We start from the raw sequence: 15,680 nt of genomic DNA, 5'->3' as shown, positions 1-15,680 counted from the left end.
GCCGCAACACTTGATATATCGAACATCGGACAGCGGGAAACGCCCCAAGAGGTTGGCTTCTCTTCACAGAGGGGACTTTACCGCACGATTCCTCGCCGTTGCTCCGCCAACCCGTTGTGCGTAAAGCCCCTCTACGAAGTAGAGGGGTGTTAGTTGTGCGGAGTCTCCGTTCGATTTCTCCGCTCGTTTTGTTAACACGATGGATGCCGTAAAAAAGAAAAACCCGCTGTTCACCGGAAAGTTCGCGACGATCAGTACAGTCCGACTTAGGAACAGAAGGCTTACGACGAACAAGGTCGTTTCCGGCGCCCGAAGAGTAATCACAGCTGCGTGTGAAGATTTTGAGGTACTATTTACGTCGTTACCGTATTTTCTCGCGTATTACCCGCACCGCATTCCCGTCTACGAACCGCAGAAAAGCAACGCGCAACAGCGGTGGTGCACACACTCCACCAACGTTCAACAACGCAAACGAAACCGAAACTAGCTTCAGCCTACGTGCATATTGCAGTCCTCTAGTACCTCTAGGGTTTCCTATTAACGAGTGAACTTCCGGTTACGAGTTCCGGTGTTTTTGACGGGCGCGTGCGTTGTGCACGTTGTCGCCGCATGTTTGCCGGGCGTGTTTGATCGGCTACGAGCGTCTTTTCCATCAAAGTTGTTCGTCACGTTTTTCAACTGCGCATCCCGTGATTAACAGCGTTAACCCGGTTAACATCCTCAAGTCATGACGAACTTTCTCTCGCACGGCAACATCGCCCAGGCGGGCGATACGTGCGTGGTGTACTGCACTTTCGCTCACATCTACTCCATCAAGCTCGCGCACGGCGAGGTGTTTCAGACCAAGTACGGCGCTCTAAAGCACGATGACGTGATCGGTCGTACGTACGGCACCAAAGTGCAATGCTCGCGCGGGTATGTGTACGTGCTGCGCGCTACGCCGGAGCTGTGGACGCTCACGCTGCCACACAGGACGCAGATCCTCTACACCCGCGACATCAGCCTGGTGACGCTACAACTGGACCTGAAACCTGGGTCTGTGGTGTGCGAAGTCGGTAAGTCTTCAGCGGTCGTCGTGATTGAATTGTTCACGAAGTGGCGAAACGGTTGCCCGGAGCACCTGAAGCAACGAGGGTGTTTTGTGGTGCAGCTCCCTGTTCACAGAGAACGTTCCTTGAGAGTGTAACGCCTGTGTGTCACCCTTACACACTAGGTACGCCGCAGCTCACCGATAAGCGTGAGCGCGGCGTACATACCCCAGTAAGCGTGGGCAGCGTTCACCATTAAGCGTGAGCACCGCGCACTTTCGCCAGTAAGCGTCAGGCAACGTTCACTGGTAAGCGTGAGCAGGTGTGCTTGCGTACCCCAGGTGAAAATGTGCAACTGGGAATCCAACTGGTTTCAACTGGTATTAACTGGGATCAAATGGTCCCAGTTGCAGTCCAACTGGCCCCAGTTGGAAACCAATGGGTCCCAGTTGATTCCAGTTGCAACTGGTTCCAGTTAGCAGCTGGTCCCAGTTACAACTCAACTGGTCCCAGTTGATTCCAGTTGCAACTGGTTCCAGTTAGCAGCTGTCCCAGTTACAACTCAACTGGTCCCAGTTGATTCCAGTTGCAACTGGTTCCAGTTAGCAGCTGTCCCAGTTACAACTCAACTGGCCACCAATGGGAACCATGACCAGTTGAACTGGAGGCAGCTGGTCCCAGTTGGAAACCCTAACCAGTTATATTAGAAGCAAGAGGTCCCAATTGTGCGCTGCCTGGAAGGGGGTGTTTTACCGAAAATAAATAATGAGAATAGGTGTTTTTCTCGAATAGTCAGGCCTTCACCAAGTGCCCCCCCCCCCCCCCAAAAAAAAAAAGATTCCTGGCTACGGGCCTGATATCCAGGCTCCAAATAAACAGTGATTCCGCTTCATTAACCGCGGTTGAGCAGAGCACTCGATTGGCTTCTCATGTTGAAACGAAGATCATGATCGAGCGAGGGTGACGAGACACACGTGGCGCAACGAAAGTGTATTTCAGCGCCGCTTTACCGTTCGGAAAAACTTTACCGTCGTGGTTGGCACGTAGCTTTTCTAATCATGCCACTTTGATAATCTAATCAACGTTAACGTACGCTGTCAGCAACTCGCGCGGCTATAATGTTATAGAAAAAACTGCGTGTCGACCACGACAGTACAGTGTCTCCGTACCTGCCCTGCGGTAAACAGGCACTGGTAAAGCACACTAAAGAAAAATGTGCAAACGCACGATGCTTGCGAATGAATCGACAACACAGCAGCGCCTAAATAGCGAAGGTGTTGTTAAACACCATAGAATAATAACATAGAAACCGCCATGAGACCGCAACCGGCATAGAAACAGCCGATTGACCAAAAAAGTGAACCGGTGCGCGGCGGGGCGCCAGAGATGCTGCGTGTTAATTGTTATGAACTTTTTTTTTTCACGTTCCTTGCTTCTACAGAATGTCCTAACCTTAAAAAGAAGCTTTGAATAATATTTAAATTTTACAGCAATTTATGCTAAGGAATACAAGTAGCGCTATAAAAATGCAGGTGAAAATAATGTGGTGCAAACCAGGTGTAAACGTCTGGCGCGCCATCCGCGCTCGCCGGATACGAAGACAAGCCGAGCTTGCGGCCAAGCCAGCCAAGCCAAGCCAAAAAGTTAACTCGGCTATGTAACTCGGCGCACGCTTTGTCTAATCTCTACACGTAAGCCTGCTTACACGGTGTTTGCTTTAGTGTATTTCCGCGACGAGAACGTGAAGGCTATGTTCAACGTGCACCATAAGAACTCAGCCACAAATGTATTGGATTATGACTCTACAAAGTGGCACCAAGAATAATGGCAAGACGAGCAACAAGCTTACGTCAAGGCCCATGTGCTCCGATTGTTCGGTGAGTTGAGTGCATGGTATTTACTCTTATTTAGTCTTTGTTTGATATTGCCCTTATTTTTTGTATTAAAAACGTGGGACGAAGCAGAAAGATCGGGAAAACAAGTTTGTTGTTGTGTTTGTCTCTATGCACAAAGAAACATAAGCGTAGATCAGAGCTGAAGGACCGGTGCCCTGCTCGTCAGTGTAGTTGAAGTCTCGCAAACCCTTTGTGTACTTTATGCTCAGCGTGTGTGTTGAGCCAAAAACGCGTTTATCGCCTCTTAATAAAATGCCCTAGTCGATGCGGTGTGTGCGTTGGCGTGCGCACCAATCGGCTTATCAAACTTGTTCGACATAACATCACAAGAACGATATAATTCGTTACAAAATGTGCGTAACATATGTTCATTGGTGCGGTTTATTAATGATGTTGGCTTAATTGCATAAGCATGTAACGTGCAGCACGTGTTTTAGCCAACTCATTGCAGCCTGACTGCTGTGTCGGGCTTGCAACGATATGGAATCTAGGCTGCCTTGACTACAGTCTGTTATATCTTTCTGACTGCCTCATCGTGAATCTACCATAGCCTAATTTAATTACTTCATGCCATCTTTAAGTTGACATTTAGTGGCATGCTCTATGCATAATAGTCACCACCATCCCGAAAAAGATAACCATACAGATTGTAAGTGATTATTGAAATAGTTTGCAGTAATTCAGTGTTAACCACACAATGTATAAGCTTGGGCGAGTTTGCAGTTCATGCTTGGGTGAATCTCAAAGAACACAGGACGCAAGCATGTAAACAGGATAAGGCACCACTCATTTTTTTTCTTTTGCCCTCTCTTCTAATTTCCTTCCTCGATTGCCGCAAAATTTTGCAGATATGCTGTGTTCCTTTACGCAATAAGCCACAGTTGGGTGTGTAATATTTCACTCAGCCTTCCGCAACATTGTGAACATGTGCGGTGAATCACAGGTCTAGATAATTTTTCACTGTACCCCCAACTTTGTACACATTGCTATCAAAATTAAAGTTCAATAAAGAAGTGTTACAGTTTTTCTGATTTCATGGCTCTGTTTCTTTTCAGAATTTTGGAGGCATTTCCTCGAGTGCCGCTGCGGCTGCCCAGAAGAAAGTGACACAAGACATAGTTGCCTTTGCAAAATGGTCGCTGACATCATGAAGGGCCAGCATAAGCATTTGTAGTTTTGATTATGAAAATATATTTCAATGTATGCCTCATTCATCCACTGTGATTATCATTGCATGGGCGCTGCTATATTGCAGGCCTTCTGCATGACGACGGGACACCCATGAAACACTTACTCAAGGCTAATTCTAATAGGGCAAAAAAGGACAATAGGACAAGCGGGCAAAAAACAATGACAAGCTGGGACCAGCTGCAGTGGGGAAACAACTGGGACCAGCTGCAGTGGGGAAGCAACTGGGACCAGTTGCAGTGGGGACCCAACTGGGATCAGCTGGGACCAGTTGCAGTGGGGACCCAACTGGTCCCCGCTGGGAATTGTTCCATAAACCATTTGAACTGGGACCAGTTGGGACCAGTTGCATTCCCAGTTGCAAATTTTCACCTGGGACGTTCTCTGCGGGAAAGACGCTTTGTGTTTCACGGGCAGCAAGCAAAAGATCTGCACGAACTCTTGTGTGTTTTACGTGTAGTTTCAAACTGTGCCGACCTTGCAAATCACTTGAACGCCGCATGGGAAGGTAGATACATACATCTGACATAGCATCGTCAAAAAGTTGTGTCGGTCATTCTTCCTTGGAACTAATTTAATGCCCTCTAGGGCGGTGTATTGAGTGAACTTACGAAGGTATGTACACAAGATGCTCGGCTGCTGAACTGCCGCGGAGGCCACATTTTCCATGGAGGCGAAAATGCTTGAGGTCCGTGTACTTATATTTGGGTGCACGTTAACAAACCCCAGGTCGTCAAAATTTCCGGAGCCTTCCACTACGGTGTCCCTCATAATCGTATCGTGGTTTTGGGGGTGTTAAACCCCGACAATTATTATTAATAAAAGCGTGATATTACTAAAGCTAATTCTCAACGTTCGTCGCTTTGTAGATCTTGCTAGTGGGTGGTACTGTGTACGCCAAGATGTCCTAGCCGATGAAGCAATAGACATTTTTCAAGCACACGAGCGCCACCGACGGGTGCGCAAGCGCTCATAGGAAAAGTGCGCACGCTGCAGCAGTCGCCGCGCCGAGCACGGCGACTGGCCCTTCACGCTTCAGCTTTCCTCTTACGCCATGCCAGCACTTGTCAGATCAAGTGAATGCGACAAGGTGTAACATATTACTGTATAAATCAGTCGTGAACTTCTTCGGTGTTTAGCTACGACGACCTCTCTACGATTTCCATCTGTCTGTGTGCCTGAGTGGGCCATGTAATGTGTATGACAGACAACCAGTGGTCAGTTAAGGCAATGGAATGAATACCAAGGGATTGGAAAATGCAGCCAAGGACGGCAGTGCGTTAGTTTGGGGAATGAAACGAAGAAGTTCTCAGGAATAAAATGGACACTCGCACAAGATAGGGCACATTGGAGGTCATTGGGAGAGGCCTTCAGCCTACAGTGAACATAGATTTCCTCATATCTGATGGGAAATGTGTGTTGCACTGTTCTTATGTACAGGGTAGAACGAAAGTAAGAACTGATTGTGGATAGCTTATGGATTATAGTTACAATTGTGCTGAGGGGCTCGCATAAAACTATAAATTTCAGGTTCTTTCACTGAGGAATCTGGTGAGGCTACAATTCTGGCAACTTTTTTTTAATCCATACATAATTAAGGGGCCAGAAGTATTAAATAAAAAGGCAAATACCACAATATTATTAGGTAACGCGAAAGACTTCATTGAAGGGCCCTAGAACCAGCTGCGGTCCTTAGGAAGCGCGGAAATGTGTATGTATTTACTTATCCCACGAAATCACTTTCGTCTTTTATCGCTGCGTCATTAATGTGGTTGTGTGATACACGAGATCAGTGGCGTAGCCAGGTGGGGGCACACCGTGCCCGTGCCCCCCCCAAATTTTTTTTTGCCATAGCATACAGAGCAGAAAATGACACTTGACCACATCTGCCTGCCCGGCCCCCACAACAGATCTGTGTGTGTGTCCAGGCTGATACGTGTGATAAACAGAAGATCTTGAAGGTCATTTTCCACCCTTCAGTTGGTGGCGGCCTGGCACTGATGATGATCAATTCTGTGTCTTTTGCTTTTTTGCAGGCACTGGCAGTGGGTCGATGACCCATGCCCTTGCCCGGACTGTAGCACCGAATGGTCACGTGTACACATTCGATTTCCACGAGCACCGTGCTCAGGTGGCCCAGAAGGAGTTTCAAGAGCACGGTCTGAACTCTGTTGTGACTTGTGCGCACCGCGACGTCTGTCAGGATGGTTTCGGCATTGAGGGACTCGCAGATGCTGTGTTTCTGGACTTGCCTCACCCATGGAAGGCTGTGGATGCTGCTGCCTCGGCTTTGAAACCAGGCTGCGGTGAGTGGAACAGCTTTGTCAATATTTCAGCGGTGTCAGTTCTCTGACACAGCTCTTTCAAGCACACTGGTGGCCATCAACGTACAGGATTTGTCCATGAAGTAATGAGACCGAGTCTCGTAAAAAGAATTGATTGATCCAATCTTTATCATCATCATCATCATCATCAGCCTGTCTACGCCCACTGCAGGGCAAAGGCCTCTCCCATGTCCCGCCAATCAACCCGGTCCTGTGCTTTATGCTGCCACGTTGTACCAATCTTTATGCATTTTTAAAATTCTTCAAAAATAGTCTACTTCGGTGTTGATACCCATTGCCAATGTCATTCCCATGCTGGGAAGCTCCCTGAAAGTCATCTGCCATGACCCCTTTCAGCGACTCAGTGACAACCTGCAGGAAGGTGGGTAAACTGGCAAAACGGTGACCATTCAGGCTTCTCTTAAGCTTTGGGAACAGGAACAAGTCTCACATAAGAGCTGATGCAGCCCTGATGTGAACCTGGCAGACACCTTTCTGTCAGACTAAAGGTACTAAAGAACCATCAAATTAACCCAGTGTTTTATTTAATATGGGCATTTTTAATCCAGGCTTTTGTGCAGTTAACTCGGAAAATTGTCACTTGGTACTGAGACATGTGCTATACTCACGGAGAACTTTTCTTGTCAATGAAGGGAAGGCTACAGAGACTAACTACGCGTGTGCTACCGCTGAAGAATATAGTCCCACAATTGCGTCTGTGTTTTCTGCGTGAGAATAAAAAACAACATTATTTTTCTTTCTATGGGGCGCTGTTTGCAAAAAGGGTCAGCACGCACTAAAGAGATATATATATATACACTCAAACCTCGATATAACGAACTTGGATATAATGAATTATCCATTATGTAAATGAAGTAAATGAAGAATAGTCTTGTCATATATATAGAGTTACAAAATGTATGTTTATAACGAATTTTCGGATATAATGAACTCATTTTCATGTCAGATGCGGCTTTGTTATAATGATGTTTCAGTGTATTTGTTTTACTTTACACAGTTTCATTTCGCGTTTTTGCGCGTGTGAAAACGTCACACCTTTTACGTGCACCTCAGAGTCAAAATGGTGTCTTCGTCTTCAGGTGAGCTCTTGTCACCCTCCAGCTTTCCCGACGACTCGCCGAGGGTGCTTGTGATGAATTTCACTAACAAATGGCTGTCTACGCCTGTGATGGCCGCTCGAATAATGAAATGGCCACCACAGGAGATACGGAAGGTTCACAAACCAAAAATAAATTCAAAACGCACGCCGAACCAGACTACTTCGCGGAGCAGTGCATGTGCTTTAGCTCCGCCCCTGTAGCCTTTCCTTCATTGCCAAGAAAAGCTGTCCGCGAGTATAGGAATTTTCAGTGTGCTGAAAAAGAAACATTCATTATTGACAAAAATGGACAAAACACCAGGTAAACGAGATTAGTTAGAAAAGAATTTCAATTTTGTCTTCTGGGCATTTACTGCATGACGTACAGTAGCCTCTCATTAAATGGAACCTGAAGTGTTCCATTAGATGAACAGGGGTGTTCATCTAATGAATTCAAGTACGAAACCAATCATATTAAAGGCAGTTGTTCCATTTAGGCTGCAATTCCATTTAAGAGATTTTCATTTACTGAGAGTCTACTTTATTTACTGCTAATGACCGGTGAGGGTAGTGAGAAAAACCTTACATCGTCGTTTGTGCTTTTGTTCACACTACGCGTCTTTAATTGGTGGTTAATGAGTCATGCAGAGTAGTTTGACAACATAAATTGCACGTTTTTGTGCTGGGTAGATTCATGGATGAATTTAAGTAGTAAGTTCAAGACTGATGGCTGATACCGAAAAAACAGGCATAGTCTAACTTTTATTGAACAGCAGTGATTCCACTCCTGCGCCAACTGCGCCAAAGTGCGCCAAATTGTACTTACTGCGCCATCCTGATAATATCGACGAAAATTGCGCCAAACTGCCCCAAAGTCTCGCGTTTGAGGGCGTCTATCACCGGCAATCGCACCGCCGGCGCGTCAGAACATGTGCAGCTTGATCTTGGGGTTGCCAAAGTCGCAACCATGGACCAAGAATTATTCCGCTGAATAAAGAGCGCTCGCGCGCGCGTCCCGAGTAAGCCACGATGCCATGCACGGTGCCGACGTAACTTCTGGGTGTGTCCAGATAAGATCGAACACGAGGTCCCGGTCACCATTCCCGATTGTGATGAAATTTACTGTAGGCCTAGGCATTACACCCAGAAGAATGGTTTCGCAGTTAGTGTTGCGAAAAAAAATTTTGTTCGCCTGAAAAAAAATATACAAATTTTGGCCGCAAAAAAACGCTTTTCCGCCAATTTCGCGATTTCTGAATTTCGAGCGCACCTAGGGAAAAAACGGTGCACTCCTTCGTCACAATATTTCTTCCCCTTAAAGAACAGTGAAATACAATCTTATTAGTCTATTATTTCCCTTGCTTGTCGAAGCACTTTTCAAGAAAAAAATCACAAACTTGGCAAATTGCACAAAATACCTGTATTTCAGGAATTTATTGCTGCAAGCAAGTTAAGTGAGGATAATAAAAATCGCTCCATATTAACTTTGATACTCTCGCTCTCTTTTAAAATAATTTTTGTGGTTTTATCGCGCTCCGTTTTACTTGATAATTGGGCTGAAACGTAAGTAATTTACCAAAAACGCCGAACTTTGAAAATGTTTTTCTCAAAAAGGCCATTTTTAATTTTTTAACAAATCCCCCTGATTGAAGTCAAGGACGTCATCTACCAAAGTACAGAAAGAAACGTTGCATTAATTTTGTTGCTAACAAAAGTTATAGTGCGTCAAATGTGACCATGCCAGCCTAGCGGCCGCGTCGTTCGTTATGGGCTGAAACTCGGATATAAGTTGCTAAAAATACTTTTACGTGTCATAATCACAAATCAGCGGCTCCACACCAACAAATGCGCAGCCCGGTGCCATGGTTCAGCAAGCTTTGCCTTGGGATCAGCCGCTTGACAAACCCGCAGCAGCGGCCGCTCGATGCTGCGGGCACTCACATTACATGAGTGCCGCTTCGACTGCGGATGAGCTCCGCTTGCGCGCCAAACTACGCTCAGAGGACGAACGAGAGAAGGAATGCATCACTGTGAAAGTTAAAGGCCGTTAAGTGCCAACAAATGTCATAGTATGCAACAAAAGCTCTGCCGGCAATTTCCCAGTGAGCGCCTCCAGTAGCGCGCTCATGTGTTGCTTTCTCTCTTCTGATGGCCCGAAGATAATTAGGTTCATTCTATGAGCAACATATATGGCACAAAAGAAAGCCATTGACATCTAAAGAAAGCTGTCATACGTGCTTCCGATGGTTGACCAACTCGAACTGCAGTTGTTCATCTCGTGCCAGAACACTTGTGTCAGCCGGCTGTGAAAAGAAGTGTGTCCAAGTCCTTTACTTCATTAAAGAACCGCTTTTACAATACTGTATTCTTGTGCCTCCGCAAAACGGATCCGTCAGTGTATACGTGTACATAGCCTTGGTACTTCTCATATAGCAGGAGTAAAGCGAGCTGTTTAAGGGCAGGTGACGACATATCCGCTTTTTTCCGGATGCCAGGTATTGTTAGGCTGATGCTGGGCTGAGTCAGGCACCACGGAGGAATCGAAGGTCTCGCGGCGGGCGATGCGGCCCGCACGAACAACTTGTATTTGACATTGCAGAAGAGACGCACCATTTAATTGAGAAAGGGCATGAAATAACTTTTCAGTGGCTTCCACGTCACTGTGGGATTATCGGCAATGAACGGGCCGATCAAGCTGCCCGTTCCTGCCATACTGAAAACGATCAACTCTTAATACCGCTCTCCAGAACTGACGCTGCACGGAAGCTCCGCGTGCTTGCTCGCCAACTCACCACGTCGCAGTGGAACGAGCCACACTTCCTGCACGCACGACTGTATGCCCTAGATCCAACTCTCAGCCTTCAAATTCCCCCAGGACTTCGTCGAGGTGACGCTACCCTTCTGTGCAGGTTATGGTTGGGTGTCGCATTTACCTGTGCGTACGCGTTCCGCATAGGAATGGCCGACACCGCAGCCTGTGACCACTGCGGAAGTGATGAAACAATTCGTTTGGAAATCCGTTTTGATGAAACAATTCGAACAAACGGATCCGTTTTGCGGAGGCACAAGAATACAGTATTGTAAAAGCGGTTCTTTAATGAAGTAAAGGACTTGGACACACTTCTTTTCACAGCCGGCTGACACAAGTGTTCTGGCACGAGATGAACAACTGCAGTTCGAGTCGGTCAACCATCGGAAGCACGTATGACAGCTTTCTTTAGATGTCAATGGCTTTCTTTTGTGCCATATATGTTGCTCATAGAATGAACCTAATTATCTTCGGGCCATCAGAAGAGAGAAAGCAACACATGAGCGCGCTACTGGAGGCGCTCACTGGGAAATTGCCGGCAGAGCTTTTGTTGCATACTATGACATTTGTTGGCACTTAACGGCCTTTAACTTTCACAGTGATGCATTCCTTCTCTCGTTCGTCCTCTGAGCGTAGTTTGGCGCGCAAGCGGAGCTCATCCGCAGTCGAAGCGGCACTCATGTAATGTGAGTGCCCGCAGCATCGAGCGGCCGCTGCTGCGGGTTTGTCAAGCGGCTGATCCCAAGACAAAGCTTGCTGAACCATGACACCGGGCTGCGCATTTGTTGGTGTGGCGCTGCTGATTTGTGATTATGACACGTAAAAGTATTTTTAGCAACTTATATCCGAGTTTCAGCCCATAACGAACGACGCGGCCGCTAGGCTGGCATGGTCACATTTGACGCACTATAACTTTTGTTAGCAACAAAATTAATGCAACGTTTTTTTCTGCACTTTGGTAGATGACGTCCTTGACTTCAATCAGGGGGATTTGTTAAAAAATTAAAAATGGCCTTTTTGAGAAAAACATTTTCAAAGTTCGGCGTTTTTGGTAAATTACTTACGTTTCAGCCCAATTATCAAGTAAAACGGAGCGCGATAAAACCACAAAAAATATTTTAAAAGAGAGCGAAAGTATCAAGGTTAATATGGAGCGATTTTTATTATCCTCACTTTAACTTGCTTGCAGCAATAAATTCCTGAGATACAGGTATTTTGTGCAATTTGCCAAGTTTGTGATTTTTTTCTTGAAAAGTGCTTCGACAAGCAAGGGAAATAATAGACTAATAAGATTGTATTTCACTTGTGCTTTAAGGGGAAGAAATATTGTGACGAAGGAGTGCACCGTTTTTTCCCTAGGTGCGCTCAAAATTCAGAAATCGCGAAATTGGCGGAAAAGCGTTTTTTGCGGCCGAAATTTGTATATTTTTTTTCAGGCGAACAAAATTTTTTTTCGCAACACTAACTGCGAAACCATTGTTCTGGGTGTAATGCCTAGGCCTACAGTAAATTTCATCACAATCGGGAATGGTGACCGGAACCTCGTGTTCGATCTTATCTGGACACACCCTTCTGTTCTGCAAGTCGGCTCGACAGCAAAACGCGCTCTCCGCAGAGGCTCGTGACGTCTATACATAACTTGCAAGTGACGTCAGTTCCTGTCCTCCGTCCGCCATCACCGAGCACAGCCGCGCTGTGTTTACGTTCGTGCGCGGATCGTTCGGCGTAGTGCGCGTGTTTTGATCGTTTGCCTTGCGCATATGACGAACGAGAGTCATTGAAGACGTTATGCAGCCTGCAGTGTCGTCAGTGCTCTGGCACGTAATGGTTGAAACGACTTCGCACGAATCACCTACAGGGGCGCTCAAACTGCACAGATTTCGTCACTGATTGCTGCATAAAACATGACACAATAACATGTTTGGCGCCCAGTCGGGGTTCGTTTCACCGAAGAGCTAAGAGGGCCTCCCGAAAACCAAGGCGCGATCGCTGTGTTCAATTTGGTGCTTCACGTTTCGACAAAAATTGACCTCGCGCATAACCCCGTGGTGATACACTCGGCGAAAAGCTGAGGAGATTCGGAAGCATAACTTGCCTGATGAAGTGACACCCGCACACAAACGTTGTACAACGTCTGCGGTCCTTCCTGTTTACGCACGCATAAGCCATGTGCCCCGTCTCGGACAGCTCTTTCGTGCGGTCGCGCGGGTTTGCGATGACGTTTGGCAATCAGTACGTCACTGCGTCTGGACTTTTTTTTTATTTATTGATTTACACTTCTCGTGCAGCAGCCAAGTATCGCACAAATCGCCGTTGAGATGTGCAGCGTTGACGGGAAATGCGAGAGCCGCACAGCTTGAGTCAGTGTCGTCTGCTGCCATGTGCTCGGTAATGGCGGCCCATGCCGCGAAATTGTATCCCAGATTACCGCGGTGTGACGTAGTTGCAAGTTATGTAGGCCTATCGGTAGCGAGAAAGTGCGACGGCGATTCATCGACGGACGTCGTCTGTTCTAGAAACGCTGCTGATAGCTCGTTTCAAGCGTCGCATGGCACGCAAGGAAAGCAATGTTCAGTAATGACTACATGCGTGCCGCTAAAATGTCTGTCACTTCTGTTCCTGGACATCGCGGAATGAAATCTGGGATCGCTAGCAGTAGATATATGGAACAATATCGAATCTGCTTTGCTTCGCGTTTATGGAAGAGCACGCGAAATGTTGGAACGCGTTGACACTATTCCTCAGATGTACTTTATCCATGGATCTTCATCTAGAAGAGCCTTTTCGTAATTCCTTTCACCAGCACATCCGAGTTTGTAATCACTCTGCGGTAAATACCTCGTAAAAGGCCCTGCTCTTTCGAGCTCACGTGCTAGGGTTCCAATTCAAATTTTTGCTTGCTTTAAAAAAAAGTGTAATCTCATTAATAAAAGCATATCTCCTGGTCGGAGCAGCCGCAAATGCGCAGCTGTCAGTAGCGGGCCCGTCGCTCACGGCCCACAGTGAAGCGGCTGCGCCATGTTACACGTCCGCCCCTCGCTTTCGGTGGTCAATAGCTGACGGTTAAAAAAACTCAGTTATGAATGCGATACCAACAAATTGTATTGTTATACGAAGTAAGGCTAGCAGCTAACTCTTTTGGATCCGATCTCGCGTAACTGAACAAAACGCTGGTTTAAGGGAATATGGCCGCTCCAGGAACCGAAGCGTTTTTGTGCTATGAGTTCTCTAAATGCGAAGTAAGTGTTGAGAGTACAGCAAGTTTACGAACCGTCTCCTGATGCCTCGCGCAAGCGACTGCGCCCTTCGAACGACGCCCCCCCCCCCCGCTCCCCTGGTGTCCCTTCGTGCTCCTTACGAAAGACGGGCGGGCCGTTTCCTCTCTGTTTGATGAGCAATCGACGGCAGGCCCGCACGCGGGAAGATGTTATCTCATGCGCTCTCCGTGCGACGGAGATAGACGGCCGGCTAGTTTAATCTCCGCTTCAGCCGCGTTCGTCGCCAGCGCTCGCGAGCTTTTACCCGCAGCTAGAATGCGCGTGGCGATGTTATTCATTTGGACTTTATACAGAAAATTACGGCAACGGCGACGGCAAAAATCCGCCGAGAGTGTCCATATCATCGCTATCACAATAAAAAAAAAATTAGGAGCCATTTCACTCTGGGAAGTGGATGATAAGCGAAGCTGTTTCGCGCATGGCACAGAGGTGACATGGTGGAGGACAGTTTGGTATGTAAGACCAGGTTGTTAACGGCCAGGCTGTTAACGTTGAATTTGCAATATTAATGCGAAAGCCTTAGATGCTTTACCAAACACGAAAATTCACCGTTGGCGGCGTCAATCGATTGATGCAAAAAATAATCATGTGATGACGTCATCATGGCGTCATAGATCGTCAAAACTTGTGACGTCATCATGGCGTCATATATCGTGACGTCACGTGATGACGTCGTCACATGACATCGTCACTTTACACTGCTTCTGTGATCGGTGCACCGATCATGGAGCTAGCGCAAAACCAGGTGAGGTGCAGAAAGCTTGCAGAGAGGGAGGGGGCGGATCTACCCGCGATCGAGAAGAAAAAGAACCTAACTTTTGCCTTGGAGTTTTCTTAGGGGAATGCATTAGGGACAGTGAGGCTCTTTGCCATTGAGACACTGCTGTACATCACGGCGTTTGTCTACCGCATCTGCTGATAACCACATAGGTGTATTTAGAGTGTTATTTCATAAAGTACAATTTTATTGATCCCGTATTCTGTTTATTCGTTAGTGTCGAAAATAATTGCCGAAGAGGTTCATCCAGAACACTCAACTGCATGAGCCCTTATCTTTTCATTAGATGATTTTTTCCATTAGATTTTCAATGAATCGAAATATTTCTAGCCTTCATAAGAGCCCCATAATAATATTCAGGGGCTTGAATGTTAATGCAGTATGCTTCTGTAATGCACTCTAGGATATAAAATTTGCTGCTCCAGAGTGCTCCCAGATGCAAAATTATCTGCTCCAAAGTGCTCCAAGATGAAAATTTTTGCTGCTCCATAGTGCTCCAAAACTTAAATTTTGCTGCTCAAAAAATTGCTCCAAATCAGAAGTCCTCGGTAGTATCACTGGAACAGCGCTTTTTTTTTTGAGAAAAGTTAGATTAAGAGAGGAACATGCCATTGAGGGATTGTCCACAAACAGTGACACCCCCGTTCAAGAATTTTTCATCTCTTCAAGCTCCATCTGCCTCTGAGCTTCTGCCTTGTTTAGTTTACACTGTATGTTTGGTTTACACTGTTTAATTTACACTACAAATTACTGAGAACGTCAAGGTTTTTAATGTGTGTCTTTCGCACTGCGGCACGGTACATCTTGCAAGAAGTCTGGTCCCCGATTTTATAACTGTATTCACTACCAAGTCTGCTGCAGGCTTTCATCTTCAGGTGTTACGAAGAGCGTAACATGCTGCAGAATTTTTTTTTCTTCTGTTGTGTGCATCCTTAATTATTCTTCACTTTCATCTATGCAAAGAGATGGAGCTACGTTCAGAGACACTGACCAGGAGGATTGCATTTTGGTGAATAAATTACAACGTTGGCAACAGGGAGAGAAATCAATGTTGCTTATTGTCTATGCACGTGGATACAATAGACTAAAGTAAATACAGAAAAGGTTCTGAAGTGAAACTGCTACAAGACCTCTCATGTACATACCACACATCTTTTAATGAGTTGAAGAGTCAAGACACAAACACAATAAAATGTTTAAGTAATTAGCACTAAGACATCATATAAATCAGTGATCTTAATTTTGTTTTCATTATACAAAGAAAGGAGTGTAGTAATGTGC

The 15,680-nt window shown here is 46.2% G+C and overlaps 1 protein-coding gene across 1 annotated transcript in view; it reads left to right on the top strand.

Annotated features, from left to right (window-relative positions):
* Positions 1-578: 578 nt before the first annotated feature.
* The window catches only part of LOC119375345 (tRNA (adenine(58)-N(1))-methyltransferase catalytic subunit TRMT61A), a 57,423-nt gene continuing 42,321 nt past the window's right edge, over positions 579-15,680 (top strand). The window contains exons 1-2 of the mRNA XM_049411245.1: positions 579-1,055; positions 6,148-6,417. Coding sequence (XP_049267202.1) covers positions 728-1,055; positions 6,148-6,417 — 598 coding nt within the window. The 5' untranslated portion in view covers positions 579-727. The remainder of the gene's footprint in view (positions 1,056-6,147; positions 6,418-15,680) is intronic.

This window comes from Rhipicephalus sanguineus, chromosome 11, assembly GCF_013339695.2.
Source record: "Rhipicephalus sanguineus isolate Rsan-2018 chromosome 11, BIME_Rsan_1.4, whole genome shotgun sequence".
NCBI lineage: Eukaryota > Metazoa > Arthropoda > Arachnida > Ixodida > Ixodidae > Rhipicephalus > Rhipicephalus sanguineus.
The sequence above is the reverse complement of the archived record's forward strand: the minus strand, read 5'-3'. Positions and strand labels throughout refer to the sequence as shown.